At 33.0% G+C, this 19,769-nt stretch overlaps 3 protein-coding genes across 3 annotated transcripts in view; all 3 read right to left on the minus strand.

Annotated features, from left to right (window-relative positions):
- Positions 1-19,769, minus strand: part of flt1 (fms related receptor tyrosine kinase 1) — a 69,584-nt gene that overhangs the window by 21,241 nt on the left and 28,574 nt on the right.
- On the minus strand, positions 6,045-10,892 carry LOC141300578 (vascular endothelial growth factor receptor 1-like). The gene is made up of 6 exons (XM_073830866.1): positions 10,797-10,892; positions 10,595-10,700; positions 10,395-10,504; positions 6,818-6,884; positions 6,651-6,742; positions 6,045-6,496 (listed from the first exon to the last, which is right to left on the minus strand). The coding sequence occupies exons 1-6, from the start codon at positions 10,826-10,828 to the stop codon at positions 6,325-6,327; spliced, it is 579 nt and encodes a 192-aa protein (XP_073686967.1). The 5' UTR covers positions 10,829-10,892; the 3' UTR covers positions 6,045-6,324.
- Positions 11,001-19,769, minus strand: part of LOC141299977 (vascular endothelial growth factor receptor 1) — a 9,438-nt gene continuing 669 nt past the window's right edge. The window contains exons 2-10 of the mRNA XM_073830288.1: positions 18,460-18,566; positions 18,240-18,375; positions 18,064-18,168; positions 16,828-16,941; positions 16,095-16,183; positions 15,367-15,496; positions 11,427-11,524; positions 11,220-11,342; positions 11,001-11,141 (exon numbers count right to left, since the gene is read on the minus strand). Of these exons, the coding sequence (XP_073686389.1) occupies positions 11,001-11,141; positions 11,220-11,342; positions 11,427-11,524; positions 15,367-15,496; positions 16,095-16,183; positions 16,828-16,941; positions 18,064-18,168; positions 18,240-18,375; positions 18,460-18,566 (1,043 nt within the window). The remainder of the gene's footprint in view (positions 11,142-11,219; positions 11,343-11,426; positions 11,525-15,366; positions 15,497-16,094; positions 16,184-16,827; positions 16,942-18,063; positions 18,169-18,239; positions 18,376-18,459; positions 18,567-19,769) is intronic.

Consider the following 19,769-nt stretch of genomic DNA (forward strand, 5'->3'; position numbering starts at 1 on the left):
ATATATATATATATATAAAAAAAAGGGTAAATTAGGGTAAATTAGTTGTAATGTGTATATATATATATGCATTATTTTATGACATTTTGCAAAAAAACTTTAAGTTGAATACACATGTATTCATGGTGTAAAGAAAACATTCTTTTGTAACTATCAAGAATTTTTTTTTTAAAGCAATAAATTGTTTTTTTTATCTTTAAAAATATTGTAAATGTTTTTCAAAACTAACATTAAAACACAGTATGTTTCTAAGAACATGGTACATAAACTAATGATTTAAGATGATTAATAATGATTTAAACAGTTTTAATTATTTATTGGTAACATTTTGTTTCAGTGTCCTTGTTTCATTACATGGAATTTGTAACCTTAAAGAGGACATTGGATATAAAATGCACACTTACTTGGTGTTTGCATATACATGTGTCTTAATGGTGTGGAAACGCCACCACCCTACAATGATAAAAATCCATTCTAGGGCAGCCCTCGTCTAAAGATTTTTCAGGTCAACTAGTAGTTGTTCATTTTAGGCATTAGTCGGCTATTAGTTGCACGTTTATTAATAAACCAAATAAATCGTAATGAGCCTTTAATTGCCCACATAGCCTAAGCAGTGCTCAAGTGCAGCCAGTAAAAGCTTGCCACAGTGCACCGGCAGATATAATAATTACGTTTCAGGGAAGACAGCAAGGAGACTGCGTTAACGTTTTAATAATTTGATAAACTAGTGCTTTCTTTGTTTTCGGCTTGAGATGAAGTCGGTGACACTCTTCATCTCCGCAGTAGTTGATGCGCCTGTATGCATGTTTTATAAAGATTACATGATCTGAGAACATTTATTTTATATTTGAATTGGTGTATTTAAAAGTAGACTTTTCAATCTCTATAGATATTTTTCATTTAAGGCAAGTATACACAGAGTTTCAAAGTTTCATGCTTAAGTTCACAGAGACCAAAACGGCAGAAGGTGCATCTTGTTTGCTTTTTATTATTTTACAAAAGTGCAACGTTTTATTGTGAGTGCACACAAAAAACACAGAGTGTGATACAGATAAGAGTAATACACCTTTTTAAATCTGTAGAGCAAAAATGACAGAGTATTTTAAGAGCAAGTGACCGCACCAGCGCCTCCATCTGGCATGCAGTGAGCACGCTACTGTTGAACTTCTACACTCCGCACAGACACTTTGATAGTGCACATTTTTCTAGGTTAACATGAGATTGAGCAGCCATGTGAAGTTGCTACTACTTAGATATTTCAGATGAAAAGCCACAATTGAGGTCAATGAATGATAGGTGAGCGTTTGGATGTCCTGCCCGATGTACTATATTACCACGTAGACCAGCTGTTAACAATCTGTCCGTCACTGACTGTGTGACTTGGCCACTTCCAGTGGAATTTTTTTTCTGTGACTAAGCAAGTAATAAAATTTTGGTCGACCAAGCCTCTCCTCGTCAACAAACGGTTAATCTATTAGGGCGCAGCCCTAATCCATTCACTCCTTCTTTTTTTTTTAATCCCCCAAAAATCTAAACCGCCTCTGAGCTATTTTTGACAAGGTAAAAACGACCATTGAGAAGTTTTAACCAAAGTATGTTGCAGACCCAAAATAATCATACCAACTTGTGGAAAATGGGCATCCAATGTGCCCTTTTATGTAAAACCAACTTCAATTTCTTTTTGCAGTTGGATGCTGGAGTACCGGAGAAGATCAGTCTGGTGTCACGGGATGAGAAGAGCGTGCTCGTGGTGACTTACTCAGACCTGAAGCGCTGCTTTGAGAGCACCTTCCAGGAACTGCTGGCCGCCACGAACGGCCCCCTGTAACCCCCAGCCATCCACAAGAGTGGGCTGGAACTGCCTGAAACAGAGCACATTGCACTACAGCCTGGAATCATAGGTGCAGAATGATGATCTCACGACCAGGGCGGAGCCAGCTGGTTGATCACCTCCAGTCAGAAACACTGTTCTGTCCAGAGAAAAAGTTGTTTTCTAAAGCTTATTTTTTTAGTTTTCACAACAACGCCGCAGCTGCAGAATTATGAACTGAACTGAGAGCTGTGATTAATGATGAAATAATTTTTTTTTAGACTTGGGGAACAATGTCCAAAAATAAGAGACTTCCTGCTTTTATTTTAAATTTTTTCTTTGGAGGATGCACTAAACATTTTAAGTTCCTTTTTAAGTGATTGTGCGTGTCCCACAGGGTGCATTGAGGGCCGGGGCCTCACACATGAAATGGAAGAAAAACAGAGCGCCGATTTTTCCACATCATCTCCTTGCGCCTTTTTTTTGAGGTACTACAAATTGGGACAGACCACTGGTCATGTGTGCAGAGTCCTCTGCTCTGATGGGACAAACCGCTGGGTTGGGCAAACCGATGAGACTGACCACTTATGAATGTGTGGCATGAGTAGTAACGTGCCGCCACTCCTCGTCTGCTGTAATGACTCATTTAAAAGTTGGCCAACTTGGAGGCGGGAAGGGAAGGGTTGCGTGCAGTTGAGGAGGGGAGTACTCTCTCCTCTTGCTGTGTACACTTGTCATTAATTTCAGAATTTCGCAACATCCTTTTTCATTTTATGGATGCTTTTTGAAATCGGATTTTGAGAGGATGGATTTTCGTTGTCATTTCTGTTGTTTTTTTTTAGTCAGGCTCTTGTGATAGGAACCAAAGAACTGGACCACACTAGCAAGGGAAACCAGTTCTGTCTCATTGTGGAATGTCCTCTTACGCCTCTGTTGTGGAGCATCCCAAGTTTCTGTCCATCTCGTCATTCTGTTTTCATTTGCCACGCTAGCATTGGTTTGGATATAGTGAATCTCAGTAGAGCTCTCTTGTGTTGTTACTGTCGTTCCCTTTCCTCACCAAGTTGTTGTACAGAGATGCATGACGGGATGCTTCTCACCTCACTAGTGTGATCTCTGTGGACCAATCCCAGCAGGACGGTTGGGATTATATTGGTTTCTCTTTCGTTTTAACTATGATTTGACCTATGAATTATGTGACAACATCCACAAAACAGTTTGGAATTCGCTCAGGTTGATCCCTGACAGGAATATGCCAATGACTGAATGTGTCTGGCCTGTCATTGGTGACTGCCCAATCCGTGAGTCGATCCGTGAGCGCAGATTTGGGTGTGCCCCACTGGACCGAGAGGGTGCAGGATACAGCAGGCAGAGCTGAGGATGCTGTGAGTTCAACAATGTACTTTTTCCCTCTTCCCACTTTTTTATTTTATTTTAGTCAACTGATAAGTACTACTTGGTGAACATGGTGCCAAGCCCGTATCCCTTTCCGAGTCACACACATGCACACACCTTTTACAGGCCGATCTCATATCATGTACCCAGTTTCCAGTGGAACGCACTCCAGACACATACACATACACACACACTCGTACATGAAATCCTCCTTCACCATCCCAGTACGTTTTATGCCCTCCTTGTGTTTATTGTCACATTTTTGCAATATTTGTGTGTACAGCAGTATTTTAATAAAAAGTAATAAAAGAGAACATTCGTTTATTTGTTCTTGAATGGCATGATTGTTGCTTGAGTAGAATATGACGAACTGCAGCAGCAAAAAGGAACTTGTTTGTAACTCCAAAATAGATGCTACAAAAATGACCAGCACTGAAAAAGCAGCAGAGAGACCCAACTCAGATATGGTTTTGAATGATGCAAATATTTTACAGCAGAAATTACTGTAACATACACTACTGTTCAAAAGTTTGGGGTCAGTAAAGTAATTGTTAGAATGGCCAAGGACCAGCAATCTCCACATGAAACTGATTGTGCAGACCAAATAAGACGTAGAGACTTGAAACTTTGAGGGATGGTAGTACTCGCACCGCCTACAATATCACCAAGGTTCACCCCAGTCGGCCTTATGGGGGCGCTACAGTGATCAAAAGTACAAAATTGGGTATTTTGGATTTTTTGAAAATGTACTTTTGCAAACCTAAGTCCTTAGTCCTAAGTTTTTCCACCCGATCGGAACAAACCAGTGCAGAAAGATTCTCTGGAGAGTGAATGTCAATGATTATCCAAAAAAAAAAAAAAAAAAAAAGTTGAGCTTTCAGTTTCAACTCACCGTCGCAAAGGGACTGTCCCAAAATGTTCAAAGGGGCATATCCACCTTTACTAAAACAGCTTTAACGTTTGAACGAAATGAGATATCTTGGCCAAACTCGGAACACTTGTGTAAGAGCTCATTCTGTGGCCACTGGAAGAAAAAGGCGGATCTTGGCTACTTGGTGGCGCTATAAGAGGGACAAAACATGAAAACCGTTTGTCTTATCAACATGAAAATCGCAGTTCACGGTCTTGGTCTAAAGTGTCACACGTGTCTATAAGGACATTTGCGTATCTTAAAAAAAAAAAAAAAAACAGCCGCCATTTGCTGATGAAGTTTGAGCACTTATTAAACTAGGTTAACGGAATGAAACTTGGTGGGACTGTTTGACTTGTGGCCCTAAAGGTCAGTGAGAAAATTGAAGAAAATTTTTTTTTTTAAGGGCGTAAACTATTTTGCATTTCACGTTTTTTCGCACATACGTGCAATATTCATATCTTATAACTTTCCTTTTTCCAAACTACTTTGTCTTTAGAACCACTGCTGTCAATCAAATAATTTGTTAAATGATTGAGAAAATGTAAAAAACATACTATAGCAAACTAGTCCTAGGTTTTTTACTCAATCTAGAAAAAATCCTGCTGTACAATTCTCAGCACTCTCTAGGTCAATAATTAACAAATTTTTTTTTTTAAATGTACCCTTTGGGAATCTATAAAATAAGGTCGTTTAGAAAAGGGGGCTGTCCCAATTTACTCAAAATCCTATAAAACCTAAAGGAAAACTCAAAACTTCACAAAAACTGGTAAGCACATGCGATATGAGATTTTAAACAAGCATGCAAAGTTTTAAGGAGATCGGACCACAGCTGGCGCTATAACAGTCATAAATGTTAAACAAACATATTTCTATTGTAAATAACCTGGATTTGCCAAAAGTGCTTTTTAAAAATCATTGATTTAGGTGGGTACTTGCTTAATAATGTCTTTTTTTTTCATTGACAATATTTCTTGAGCAGCATATTTGCATGATTTCTGAAGGATCATGTGACACTGTTGACTAAAGTAATGGCTGCTGAAAATGTAGTTTTTCTGACACGGGAATTAATTCCTTTTTAAAATATATTAAAATAGAAAATATTTTAAATTGTCATAATAGTTTCACAATTTTACTTATTTCAAAAATACTGTCAATATTTTTTTTTACTGACCCCAAACTTTTAAACTTCATTTTTTTTTTAAACACTGAAGGTCATTGCACACAGAGTATTTTCGTTTTTTTTTTTTTTTTTTTCGTATTCGTCATCCTTTTCTAATAAATTGCTTGCTATGGACGCGAAAACGCAGAAAATCAAAACTGATCTGAATTTTTATGACAAAAGTTTCTGAGGCAGTGTGTAAAACGTGTTTAAGCTGCGAAAATTTCAGACTCTGTGTGCAATGACCTTGAGACTATATCTTGAGACTACTTCTTTTTTTATTTTTTTTATTTTACCAGGACTAAAAAGTCCTGGCTTTTGTGTATTGGCATGTCATGTGAAAACCGTTCACTTTGGCGAATCTGGTAATTTCATTCTTTTCAGCATTAAATACACCATATATATACTATAATATTTTCAGAGGTTACTTTCAAGGTATGTAAATAAATACAGAGTAAGGTGAACTTTTCCAGCATATGGCTTGCAGCACATAAAATGTGCTCTACAGTTAAACATTTGGTACCTACAAGCAGTGATTGTAATAAATGCGTTTCACTAGCTCATAATTAATATCAGCTGCTCTGTGGCTAAAACAAAACTAAAGTGGTACAGCGGTTTGAAAGAGGGTATACAGATATCAGATGAGTTCAAAAACAAAAACAGATGAAATGCTGATTAGTAGCTGCAAGTCTCAACATGACAGTAACACTGCAAACAAAAGTCTTGAAAACCCTGGAAATTTCCAGGCCTTTGTTAATATTCTAATGTAATTGCAAGCTCTAAAAAGTTCCAAACTTAATCTTTTTTAAATCCTTAACGAGTAATTATGAGTGATTCAAAAATTCTTCGAAGATCATTGGATAAAAAGGTGTGGGAATGTGCCGAGAAACTTCGAAGAATAAGAGATTAATTCAGAAATACTGGTTTGACAGGACAAGCCTAGCACAATAAGGTACTGAAAGCAAGAGAGTTGAGATAAGCAGTGTTTTTGTGGTAGTGGTAACGGATGTTGACTAGTGTTTACAGGCAAGTTGGCTGACGTGAGTGTTAAAAACAGGGGTAGAGGAGAGCAGCTTCATAGTCTGGTGGGGGAGAGCAGCACCTCTCTGAGTGACACACTGGAGGAAGCTCCCTGTGATGACAACAGGAGGCGCTGTTTATACAAGGGAGCACTTTTGCAGGCAGCGTCATGTGCTGGTTTTGACCTTTGGAGAACAACCTGCAACACACAACGCAGTAACCTAATTCTGTGCAGCTGATTTTGTTTCGCACACATTCATTTTAACATACACTTCAATTTAAAATTTGAGGTTAGTAAGATTTTTGAATGTTTATGAAAACTAACCAAGGCTGCATTTGTCAAAAACACTTACTTAGTGATGTTTTTGGTTTTGAATCTGTCCATCCATTTCACCTGAATCAACTCTTCAGATGGGAGAACCATTCCACTGTCAGACTGATTGTCCTGAAGTATGATAAAAAAAAAAAGTCAGTCTCAACTTTACCTGAGTGAAATTCAACTATATTCTGAAAGACTTACATCAGGGATTTCTTTGTGTAGATCCTCAAAAGTGCTGATGGCTTTGATTTTCCCAGAGTTGATGTAGCTAAAATACAAAATAAATTCATTTATAATTTAATTTCATTTCATTTTAATATTACATTTCATTTAATATTTACTTTAATATGGAAGCCTGTTTCCGCCATTTGAATAACAAATAAAAAAGGTAATTGCGACTTCTCACAATTCTGACTTTTTTCTTGCAATTTCAAAATCCTGACTCGCAGTTCTGACTTTTTTCTCAGAATTGTGATATGTAAACATGCTATTGCAAGTTATAAAGTCAGATTTGTAAGATATAAACTCGCAAGTCTGAGAAATGAAGTCAGAATTGCGTGATATAAACTTGCAAATTAGACTTTTTTACTCAGAATTGTGTGATATAGTCTGGAATTCTGAGAAATAAACTCAATTCTGAGTAATAAAGTTGTAATTTTAAGAAATAAAGTAAGAATTGCAAGATATAAATTCAATTTAAAACATATCAGTCTTTTTTCACTTCAAAATTGAACTTTAAAACTCGCAATTGTGAGTTTATATCTCAATTCTGAGAAAAAAGTCAGAATTGCAAGATGTAAACTTGCATTTGCGAGTTATAGTCAGAATTGCAAGATAATAAAAAGCAATAAATTCAATTCTGAGAACAGTCTTTTTTATCCTCAAAATTGAACTTTAAAACTCTCAATTGTGAGTTTATATCTCAATTCTGAGAAAAAAATTCTAAATTGCGAGATACAAACTCGCATTTGTGAGAAAAAGTCAGAATTGCAAGATGTAAACTTGCAATTTTAATAAATGAAGTCAGAATATATAGACATAAACTCAATTGTGAGAACTTTTTCCATCTCAAAATTTTACTTTTTTCTACTCAAATCTGACCTTTTTTAGAATTGCGTGATATATTCTGCAATTCTGAGAAAAACTCACAATTCTGAGTAATAAATCTGTAATTTTGAGAAATAAAGTCAGAATTGCAAGATATAAACTCACAATTCTGAGAACAAATCAGTCTTTTTTCACCTCAGAATTGGACTTTATAACTCACAATTGCGAGTTTAGATCTCAGTTCTGAGAAAAAAAATCATAATTGATAGAACTCAGAAATGCGAGATACAAACTTGCATTTGTGAGTTATAAAGTCAGAATTGTACGATATAAACTTGCAATTCTGAGAAATGAAGTCAAAATTGAGCGATATAAACTCTCAGAATTGCGTGATATACTCTGCAATTCTGAGAAAAAGTCTAAGTAATAAAGTTGCAATTTTGAGAAAAAATAGCCAGAATTGCAAGATATAAACAATTCTGAGAAGTCTTTTTTCACTTCAAAATTTGACTATAACTCGCAATTGCGAATTTATATCTCACAATTCTGAGAAAAAACTTTTTGTAAGATACAAACTTGCATTTGCAAGAAAAAAGTCAAAATTGTAAGCTGTAAACTCACAATTCTAAGAAATGAAGTCAGATTTGCGTGGTATAAACTTGCAAATCTGAGTAATAAAGTTGCAATTTTGAGAAATAAAGTCAGAAAGGCACCTAAAAATGTATGACTCGCAGTTCTGAATGTTTTCTCGAAAAATTGCAAGATACGAACTCAAGATACAAAAAAGTCAGAATTGCAAGATACAAACTCACATTTGCAAGAAAAAGTCAGAATTGCAAGATACAAACTCACATTTGCGAGAAAAAAGTCTGATGAGTCAGAAATGTAAATCTCGCAATTTTGACTTCTCAGAATTTTTTTTTTTTTTTTAGATTTTTTAATGCAAAAAAAAATTCTTGCAATTTTGACTTTCTGGCAATTCTGGAAATAAAAGATACAAACTTGCATTTGCAGGAAAAGAGTCAGAATTGCAAAGAAAAAAGTCAAAATTGCAAGATGTAAAGTTGCAATTGCAAGTTATAAAGTCAGAATTGCGTGATATAAACTCACAAATCTGAGTAATAAAGTTGCAACTTTGAGAAATAAAGTCAGAAAGGCACCTCAAAATTGGACTTTATGACTCGCAGTTCTGAATGTTTTCTCAAAAAATTGCAAGATACGAACTTGCATTTGCGAGGAAAAAAGTCAGAATTGCAAGATACAAACTCACATTTGCAAGAAAAAGTCAGAATTGCAAGATACAAACTCACATTTGCGAGAAAAAAGTCTGATGAGTCAGAAATGTAAATCTCGCAATTTTGACTTCTCAGAATTTTTTTTTTTTTTTTTTTTTTTTTTTTAGATTTTTTAATGCAAAAAAAAATTCTTGCAATTTTGACTTTCTGGCAATTCTGGAAATAAAAGATACAAACTTGCATTTGCAGGAAAAGAGTCAGAATTGCAAAGAAAAAAGTCAAAATTGCAAGATGTAAAGTTGCAATTGCAAGTTATAAAGTCAGAATTGCGTGATATAAACTCACAAATCTGAGTAATAAAGTTGCAACTTTGAGAAATAAAGTCAGAATTGCAAGATATAAACTTTTTTCACCTCAAAATTGGACTTTATACCTCGCAATTCTGAATTTTTCTCAAAAAAATCAAAAGATACGAACTCGCATTTGAGGGGAAAAAAGTCAGAATTGCATGGAAAAAGTCAAAATTGCAAGATACAAACTCACATATGCGAGAAAAAAGTCAGAATTGCAAGGAAAAAAAGTCAAAATTGCAAGATGTAAACTCGCAATTGAGAGCTAGTCAGAATTGTAAGATATAAACTTGCAAGTCTGATAAATTAGGTCCGAATTGCATGAAGTCAGAAAAGTAAATCTCGCAATTTTGACTTCTCGGACAAAAAACTTTAGAATTTTTTTTATGCAATTGCGAATTTGCAGGAAAATCTGAATTGCATTTGCAGGAAAAGAGTCAGAATTGCTAGGAAAAAAAGTCGAAATTGCAAGATGTAATGTTGCATTTGCAAGTTATAAAGTCAGAATTGTACAATATAAAGATTTGCAATTCTGAGAAATAAAGTAAAAATTTAGTGATATAAACTGGCTTGTCTAAGCAATAAAGTCAGAATTGCGAGACTGTAACTCATAATTATGAGAAAAAAACTTCAGAATTGCGAGATACAAACTCGCATTTGCAAGAAAAAATTCTGTAAACTCAAAATTTTGAGAAATGTCAGAATTGCGAAATCTAATTTTTTTTTTTTTTTTTTTAAATTGGACTTAACTCGCAGTTCAGAATTTTTTCTCAAAATAAAAGTTAAATATAAACTTGCATTTGTGAGGAAAAAAGTCAGAATTGTGAAGAAAAAGTCAAAATTGCAAACTGTAAACTGTAAAAAGAATTTATATCTTGCAATTCTGACTTTATAACTCGCAGTTGCGTTTCTGTGATGGAAACGGGCTTCCATACTTTAATGTATAATTATAATTGAATTCTAATTTAATATTTATTTTAATGAAATGAAATTAAAATAAATATTAGCCAAAGTGTATTTTTTGTATACACTTTGTATATATTTTTTTAATTGTATGTATCACATTTCATATGTAAAGTACATATTCAGTTAATACGTTATAATAATATATAATAATATACGTTATAACAACAATAACATGTGTACCTTGAAGTTCCCTGTGTTTTCTGGCTTATGTCTTTCTGGTCGAGGTGCACCGTGTCTGTATTTCCTTCTCCAGAAATAAAAGCGTTCAGTGGAATATAATCCTTTCCATCCTGTTTAAGAAAAAGTGTGTAAAAGTCGAACTGTGACAAATCAAATACAAACAAGGAAAATGGCTTAATAAACACAAAATAATGTCACACCTGTTGGACGCAGGTTTGCAGGAGGTCTCCCAGTATCTTCACAAGAGCAGAGAAAGAAGGTCTGTCCTCAGGGTTATTTTCCCAGCATGCCATCATAATGTTATAACTGTCAGACAAATCCCACAAGCTCATTATTAATAATGTATTAGTTCACAGGTCAATGATTGAACATGTTTTAAACAGTTCAGCTGTGAAAACTGACATCTCCTGGGTGCTGTACTCAGGAGGACACATCCGAGTTCCCTGCTTCAGTCTGTGACAAAACTCCTCATCAATGTTCAGCCCCGGGTATGGAGACGCTCCTATGGACCACAAACACTGTACTTTAATATTGTTTTGAGATCTGAGGTTCTAAGATTGTATTATGAAAAAATAATCTGTGGTTTGTGCTGAATGCTTGAATTATCTAATGTATGTAAAAAGTATTGACATGACCAAGTGAGAAGATCTCCCAGAGCAGAACGCCATATGACCACACGTCACTCTGAGTGGTGAAGACTTTGTCAAAGATCGATTCAGGTGCCATCCATTTCAGTGGTAACCGTGCCTTCATGGAAACACACATTCATTACACACATTTGACCATTGAGTCTATTGATGAATTTATTGATGGCAATATACTCACATCTCCCTTGCGCACATAGTCTGGGTTTTTGTATACGTCTCGGGCCAAGCCAAAATCACAGATCTTCACCACATTGTTGTTGGACAGCAGGATGTTTCTGGCAGCAAGGTCACGATGAATACACTGAAACATGAATAACAAAACTGTGATTCAACCAAGTCCCTATTCATATATAAATACTCTGATGCAGACAGGAAGATACTTTACCTTGCGAGAGGACAGAAACTCCATACCTCTGGCGACCTGAAAGCTGTAAGAAATCAGGTCTTCGAGTAGCAGAGGGTTGCTGAATTCAGGAAGAGAACCTGCAGAGGACAAACAGTAAGAGTTTAGTTTCTCTTTAATGAACTGACCCAAAAGTGTCTAATTTTAATATTAAGACCAAAATGAGATTTGTTTTTAGGTGAAGGAACAGTTCGTTTAAAAATTACAATTCTAAAAAATGAAAATTCATTATTATGATAGCGTTTTTTGCCACGTTAAACAATAAAAAAAATCTAAAATTACTAGATTAAAGTCACAATATTTTGAATAAAGTCGAAATTACGAGAATAAAGTCGAAATGTTTCATGAATAAAGGCGAAATATTTCGGGAATAATATTGAAGGTTTCAAGAATAAAATCATCATTTCAAGAATAAAGTCGAAATTTTTTGAGAATAAATTTGAAATTACAAGTATAAAGTCAAAATATTTAGAAAAATAAAGTCGAAATATTTTGTGAATAAAGTCTAAATATTTAGAGAATAAAGTTGGAAGGTTTCGAGAATAAAAATCGTAATTTCGAGAATAAGGTCGAAATGTTTCGAGAATAAAGTTGAAATTACGAAAATAAAGTCAAAATATTTCGAAAAATAATATTCTAAAATAAAATAATATTGAAGGTTTCGAGAATAAAATCGTCATTTTGAGAATAAAGTCGAAATGTTTTGAGAATAAAGTTGAAATTACGAGAATAAAGTCAAAATATTTTGAGAATAAAGTCGAAATATTTAGAGAATAAAGTTTAAATGTTTCAAGAATAAAGTTGGAAGGTTTCGAGAATAAAAATCATCATTTTGAGAATAAAGTCGAAATATTTTGTGAATAAAGTCAAAATATTTTAAGAAAAAAGGTGAAATATTTTGTGAATAAAGTCGAAATATTTCAAGAATAATATTGAAATGTTTCAAGAATAAAGTTGGAAAGTTTCAAGAATAAAATCATTTCGAGAATAAAGTTGAAATGTTTGAGAATAAAGTTGGAAGGTTTTGAGAGTAAAAATTGTCATTTCAAGAATAAAGTCAAAATGTTTCGAGAATGAAGTTGAAATTACGAAAATAAAGTCAAAATATTTCGAAAAATAATATTCTAAAATAAAATAATATTGAAGGTTTCGAGAATAAAATCGTCATTTTGAGAATAAAGTCAAAATGTTTTGAGAATAAAGTTGAAATTATGAGAATAAAGTCAAAATATTTTGAGAAGTCTAAATATTTTGTGAATAAAGTCGAAATATTTAGAGAATAAAGTTTAAATGTTTCAAGAATAAAGTTGGAAGGTTTCGAGAATAAAAATCATCATTTTGAGAATAAAGTCGAAATATTTTGTGAATAAAGTCAAAATATTTCAAGAATAATATTGAAATGTTTCAAGAATAAAGTTGGAAGGTTTCGAGAATAAAAATCATCATTTTGAGAATAAAGTCGAAATATTTTGTGAATTAAGTCAAAATATTTCAAGAAAAAAGGTGAAATATTTTGTGAATAAAGTCGAAATATTTCAAGAATAATATTGAAATGTTTCAAGAATAAAGTTGGAAAGTTTCAAGAATAAAATAATTTCGAGAATAAAGTCGAAATGTTTGAGAATAAAGTTGGAAGGTTTTGAGAGTAAAAATTGTCATTTCGAGAATAAAGTCAAAATGTTTCAAGAATGAAGTTGAAATTACGAGAATAAAGTCAAATTATTTCTAGAATAATGTCAAAATATTTAGAGAATAAAGTTGAAATGTTTCAAGAATAAAGTTGGAAGGTTTAGAGAATAAAAATCATAATTTCGAGAATAAAGTCAAAATGTTTCGAGAATAAAGTTGAAATTACGAGAATAAAGTCAAAATATTTTGAGTATAATGTCGAAATATTTTGTGAATAAAGTCGAAATATTTCAAGAAAAAAGGTGAAATATTTTTTGAATAAAGTCAAAATATTTCGAGAATAATATTGAAATATTTTGAGAATAAAGTTGGAAGGTTTCGAGAATAAAATCATCATTTAGAGAATAAAGTCAAAATGTTTCGAGAATGAAGTTGAAATTACGAGAATAAAGTCAAAATATTTCAAGAATAAAGTTGAAATGTTTCGAGAATAAAGTATTCTCAAAATATTTTGACTTCAGTCTCGTAATATTTTGACTTTATTCTCAAAATATTTAGACTTTATTCCCGTGATTTCAACTTCTTTTTTGAAATGTTTAGACTTTATTCTCATAATTTCGAAATTTTACTCTCAAAATATTTTAACATTATTCTCATAATATTTAAACTTTATTCATGTAAATTCTCAAAATATTTTAATTGTATTCTTGAAATTTCAACTTTATCCTCAAAATACTACAACTTTATTCTTGGAATATTTAGACTTTATTCTCATAATTTAGACTTTATTCTCAAAATATTTCAACTTCAGTCTCGTAATATTTTGACTTTATTTTCAAAATGTTTAGATTTTATTCTCGTAATATTTCAACATTATTCTCAAAATATTTTGACTTTATTCTCGTAATATTTCATCTTTATTTTAATTATTTTAATTTTAATATATTTTAATTTTAATTAAGTTATTATCATATTTCTACTTTATTCATGTAATTTCGACTTTATTCTCAAAATATTTTGACTTTATTCTCAGAATTTCGACTTCATTCTCGTAATATTTCACCTTTATTCTTGTAATATTTCAACTTTATTCTGAAAATAATTTGACTTTATTCTTGTAATATTTCAACTTTATTCTGAAAATATTTCAACTTTATACTCATAATTTCGACTTCATTCTCAAAATATTTAGACTTTATTCTTGTCATTTCAAATTTCGACTTCATTCTCGTAGTTTCAACTTCATTTTCAAAATATTTTTACTTTATTCTCAAAATATTTTGACTTTATTTTCGAAATATTATGACTTTAATCTCGTAATCTTAGTTTTTTTTTAACCTGGCACTCTGTCGTACATTAAATTGGTTTGAGAAATGTAAAAATGCATCTTCTCATTCAACTTTTAAACTACAACCACCAAACTCATGTAAGAAACATGCTAACAACATGCTAATCATGGTAGAAACATGCTAATCATGCTAAAACACACTACCAACATGTTAAATCATGTGAGAAATGTGCTAAATCATATTAGCAACGTGCCATCAACATCTATCTAAACTTTCAAACTTTCAAGCTTTCAACTTCAGTTTGTTCTCAAACTTTACTCATCTAGTTTACTCTTTTTACTCTCATGTCTTGCCAAATTTGACTTTATTGCTTCCATGTAACACAAAAGGTGAAATTTTTAGCAATATCCTAAAGAATATTTTCCATCTAAGAAAGCAAAAAAGACATAAAGGTTTGAAAAAACATGACCGTGAGTATACCAGCTTTTAAAGGTTTGTGGGTGTTAAAATGATCAAAAAATACAATAATAAAAATATTATGAAATATTATTATAATTTAAAATAACTATTTTCTACTTTAATATATTATGAAATGTAATTTATTCTGTAATGCAAAGCTGAATTTTCATGATCATTGCTCCAGTTTCAGTGTCAGATGTCTCTTCAGAAATCATTGTAATTTTGCTGATTTGCTGCTCAAAAACATTTCTTATGATTATCAATATTGAAAACAGTTGCTTTGCTTAATATTTTTGCTGATTGATTTTTTTAATCAAATTGCATTTATTAAAAAACTGACATATTTGTAACACTCACTGTCATTTTTTAATCCTTGCTGAATAAAATAATTAATTCTTTCATTAACAAAAATCTTACTGACCCTAAACTTTTGAACATTACATAAATCAAAGATTGCTGTACTGTTAAACAAGTTTTACTGGTTTTAATTATTACTGCATCATGTTAATTATTTAAATGACACCATGGATGTGATGTAAACTCACCACTGTCCTCTTCCAATATCTCTCCTTTTTCCTCACTAAACCCTGAACTGGCATTGCTCTGGCTGCTGGACACACTGGCCAATCGTCCTTTATACCCCTCCTTCATGCCTCCCTCCTCTTCTCTGTTCACCTGAGTCAGACACACACACATAAACACCCATTCAGCTGGAAAACATCTAGTAAATAATGCACATATCAACATAAGAGTGTGAGTTAAATACAAGGACTCCATATGTGTCTCATATTTTATAACTAGTCTTGGATCAGCACTGTATGACTATCACAGAAACACACTGTTCTTTGTGTGAAGCTTTTGTAGAGGCCATTCAAGGAGGTAAGAAGCTTTAGAGATGGTCACACAGAGGGAAGTATGATTCTGTTGTTTTGATGAACACTGGGCTGTTTATTTCAGAAGGAAATAAGAGAAGTCTATAAACTTGACATCAGACATATATAGAGGTCACTAAACCTCACAAAACCACAAACCAACAGTTTCCCGCTTAACATACTGTGACCTTCAGAAGACTTTCTGCAAAACTAATAAACAATTGCACTTAAGACATGAAGTTGAGAACTGCCTATTAAAAATTAACTGAAGTGAAATTGTTGAAGTGAAATTTAGATAGTTGATGATAGATAGATAGATAGATAGATAGATAGATAGATAGATAGATAGATAGATAGATAGATAGATAGATAGATAGATAGATAGATAGATAGATACTAACCCTATTCAACAGGAACACCTCTCGTTTGCTCTTAAGGTATGCAGACAGGTTGCCAAACTTACAATATTCAACTATGACCATCAAAGGCCCTGAAAACACCAAAACATAAAATTGCTACATAAATAACAGCATTTTTCTAAACTTTTGGGTCAGTACAATTTTTGTTACATCTCCTATGCTCAACAAGGCTGCATTTTAAAATAAAAAATACAGAAAAAAAGTGACATTGTGAAATGTTATTACAATTCAAATTAACTATTTTCTATTTCACTATATTTTGAAATGTAATTTATTCCTGTGATGCAAAGCTGAATTTTCAGCATTACTCCAGTCTTTAGTGTCACATAATTCTTTGGAAATCATTCTAATGTGCGGATTTGCTCCTTAAGAAACATTACTTATTACTATAAATGTATTACATTATTATTATTTTTTATTTAATCATATTTAATAATAATAATAAGTTCAAATGAATTTATTAATTTAAAATAGAAGTCTTTTGTAACATTATAAAATATCTTTAGCGTCACTTTTGATCAATTTAATGCATCCTTGCTTGTAAAAAGTATCAATTTCTTTTAAAAAAACTGTGCTGACCCCACTCTTTTTTACAGCAGTCTCTATACATAAATATCTTAAAACCTTTTTTGTAACTAGACATAACTTTTTTATAAATGCCATGCAGCAAAACCAAACTTTGAGGGTTATTGTTTGCAGAAAAATGCTAACAGACCTCCTGATTTGGTACATGCACCGAGAAGATTGACCACATTGAGGTGATGACCAATATGATTGAGGATCTTCAGTTCTGTCATCAGAGCTTTGTGTTCACTGGGTGTAGCGCCATCTGCAGGGACAGAACAGTTATAACTCTTGCTAAATACCTTATTTCACATAAAAGACTATAGTCTCTAGAAAATAGTGGAATTCATTAAAATGACCTGTTCAAAAGTTTACATACACTTGATTCATACCCTGTTGTTACTTGAATGATCCACAGCTGTGTTTTTTTTTTGTTCAGTGATAGTTGTTCATGAGTCCCTTGTTTGTTAAGTCAGATAACAAACTGCCCGCTGTTCTTCAGAAAAATCCTCCATGTCTCACAAATTCTTTGGTTTTTCAGAATTTTGTGTATTTGAACCCTTTCCAACAATGACTGTATGATTGTGAGATCCATCTTCTCACACTGAGGACAACTAAGGGACTCATATGCAACTATTACAGAAGGTTCAAACACTCACTGATGCTTTAGAAGGAAAAATTATGCATCAGGAGCCAGGGGTGTAAACTTTTGAACTGAATGAAAAAGTGTACATTTTTCTTATTTTGCTTAAATATCATATTTTTTTTCATTTAGTACTGCTCTTCAGAATCTACAGAAGATACTTACATGTTTCCCAGAAGACAAAATAAATTAAATTTACTCAGATCTTCAATTTCCAAATGTTTTCACCCCCCGGCTCTTTGCAGTGTTTCCTTCTAAAGGATCCATGAACGTTTGAACCTTCTGTAATAGTTGCATATGAGTCCCTCAGTTGTCTTCAGTGTGAAAGAATGGATCTCAAAATCAAACAGTTATTGTTGGAAAGGGTTCAAATACACAAAAATGCTGAAACACCAAAGAATTTGTGGGACCTGTAGGTTTTTCTGAAGAACAGCAGGCAGTTTAAACAAAACAAAACAAAAAAACCACATCTGTGGATCATTCAGGTAACATTACAATTTTGAATGGGGTAATTTTTATGAGTTCAACTATTATTTTATCCGGTGGACTATATCTAAACGTCTTTTATGTGAAATATCTTATTCAGGTCAGTACTAAATAAAAAAACAACATGCATTTTGTATAATCCCTTTTATTTTGGTAAAATAATTAACATTTTGCAGATTATTCAAGGTGTATGTAAACTTTTGACCTCAGCTGTAAGCAGTTTGGATTCCTGAGCTGTTTTAATGCTTAAGAATATACCTTTAAGCATTTTGACGGCCACTGTGGTGCAGCTAGCTGAACTGCAAATGCCGAAAGCCGAGGCTTGCATTACTCGCCCAAATGCCCCTCGTCCCAGGGGCTTTTCTGGAGAATAAGAACATATCAGTATACCATATAACAGCATCAATTCAACTTATAAAGCACACACACTTTACCTAGTTTAAGGCGGTCACGTGGAAACTCCCACTGGGCGGGATCATACTGTAACCGGTCACAGTGCTCAACCAGAGGCTCCTCTCCTGGATGCAGGATGATTGGCAGGTACTCTGCTTTGCCATTAGTGGTGTTTGGCTGAGAATGACCCACATAATATAAACATATTTAAACATGGTACATTAATATAAACCGTTTTAATTGGCTTTGATTGGCTCTCACCTGCTTTAGTTTCCGAATCAGCAGTGTGAGAAGCAACCAGAAGAGCGTGGCCACCACGCATGTACATGCTAGAGTTGGGATCTCCAGAGAAAGGGATTCGGATGAACCTATAGGACACATAAACAAGTGTTGTCACATAATATGTGTCTTTAAAGAGAAGAAAATAAGAGAGTAGGACATGACCCGGATCACATTTGTCCCCATGAGCATGACAACTCCCTATAGGTCATGAGTAATGCGTTTGCATCTATAGAAAGAGCTAAACAAATTAACCTACATAGAAATAGGTAAACAGTTTAAGGGCTGAAAAGCTGAGGCCATCTGTGGGAAATGAAAATGGGAGACAGTTTCCTTCCTGACCTATCGGAAGAGAACAGCGTGAACGTCTCCTCTCAGCACCATGTTTAGAAGCATCCGACAAGAGTAAATAAGGGAGTGTGAGAAAAAAAAAGCTGTAAGGGAAAGAAATGTCAACTAGTGCTGGGCGGTTTGACCAAAAATGACTTTAAGGACGCTGACAGTTTATCATGTTTTTTCCGTGCCTTTATATCAATCAGAATGCATTAAACAGATGCAGAACCACTGCATTTAATCTCAATCCAAACAAACATGCTTCATGTAACATGAGCAGTTTTTGATGTAAATTAGATTGCATAATTTCAAAATGTAAAGTAAAAGCAGAATGCTTAATTTAATCAATTTCTGACAGCAGGTGGCGCTTATGGACCAGCAGTGATGCAGTTGGTAAACAGCAGAGTGGCACTTTTAAATACTACATTAATATATATTATACAGAGGTAAGATGAAAAGAAAATCTAACATTATATATATATATATATATATATATATATATATATATATATATATATATATATATATATATATATATATATCATATAAACCCTAATTCAGTATTTATGATTTATTCCCAAAATTTTGCGCATTAAGTACGACGGTGTTTTAGTGCCATGTTTAAAAAAAATTGAAGATTACGAGATTAAAGTCATAATATTTTGAGAATAAAGTTGAAACTGCAAGAATATAGTCTAAATATTACGTGAATAAAGTAAAAATACTACGAGAATAAAGTCAAAATATTTAGAAAACAAAGTCGAAATTACAAGAATAAAGTCGAAGTGTTTTGAGATTAAGTCAAAATACTATGAGATTAAAGTCAAAACATTTCGAGAATAAAGTCAAAATATTTCAAGAAAAAAGTCGAAGTGTTTCGAGAGTAAAGTTGAAATGCTTAGATAATAAAGTCAAAATACTTTGAGAATAAAGTCAAAATTACGAGAATTAATTCGTAG

Source organism: Garra rufa, chromosome 24, assembly GCF_049309525.1.
Source record: "Garra rufa chromosome 24, GarRuf1.0, whole genome shotgun sequence".
NCBI classification, from domain to species: domain Eukaryota; kingdom Metazoa; phylum Chordata; class Actinopteri; order Cypriniformes; family Cyprinidae; genus Garra; species Garra rufa.

Excerpts from the sequence above, each read along its gene's own strand:
- LOC141300578 (XM_073830866.1), bottom strand. The coding sequence starts at position 10,828 with ATGTGTCCTCCTGAGTACAGCACCCAGGAGAT. Across the intron at positions 10,701-10,796 it reads GAGTACAGCACCCAGGAGAT|TTATAACATTATGATGGCAT; the intron begins GTCAGTTTTCAC and ends TTTGTCTGACAG. Across the intron at positions 6,497-6,650 it reads AAAACCAAAAACATCACTAA|GTTGTTCTCCAAAGGTCAAA; the intron begins GTAAGTGTTTTT and ends TGTGTGTTGCAG.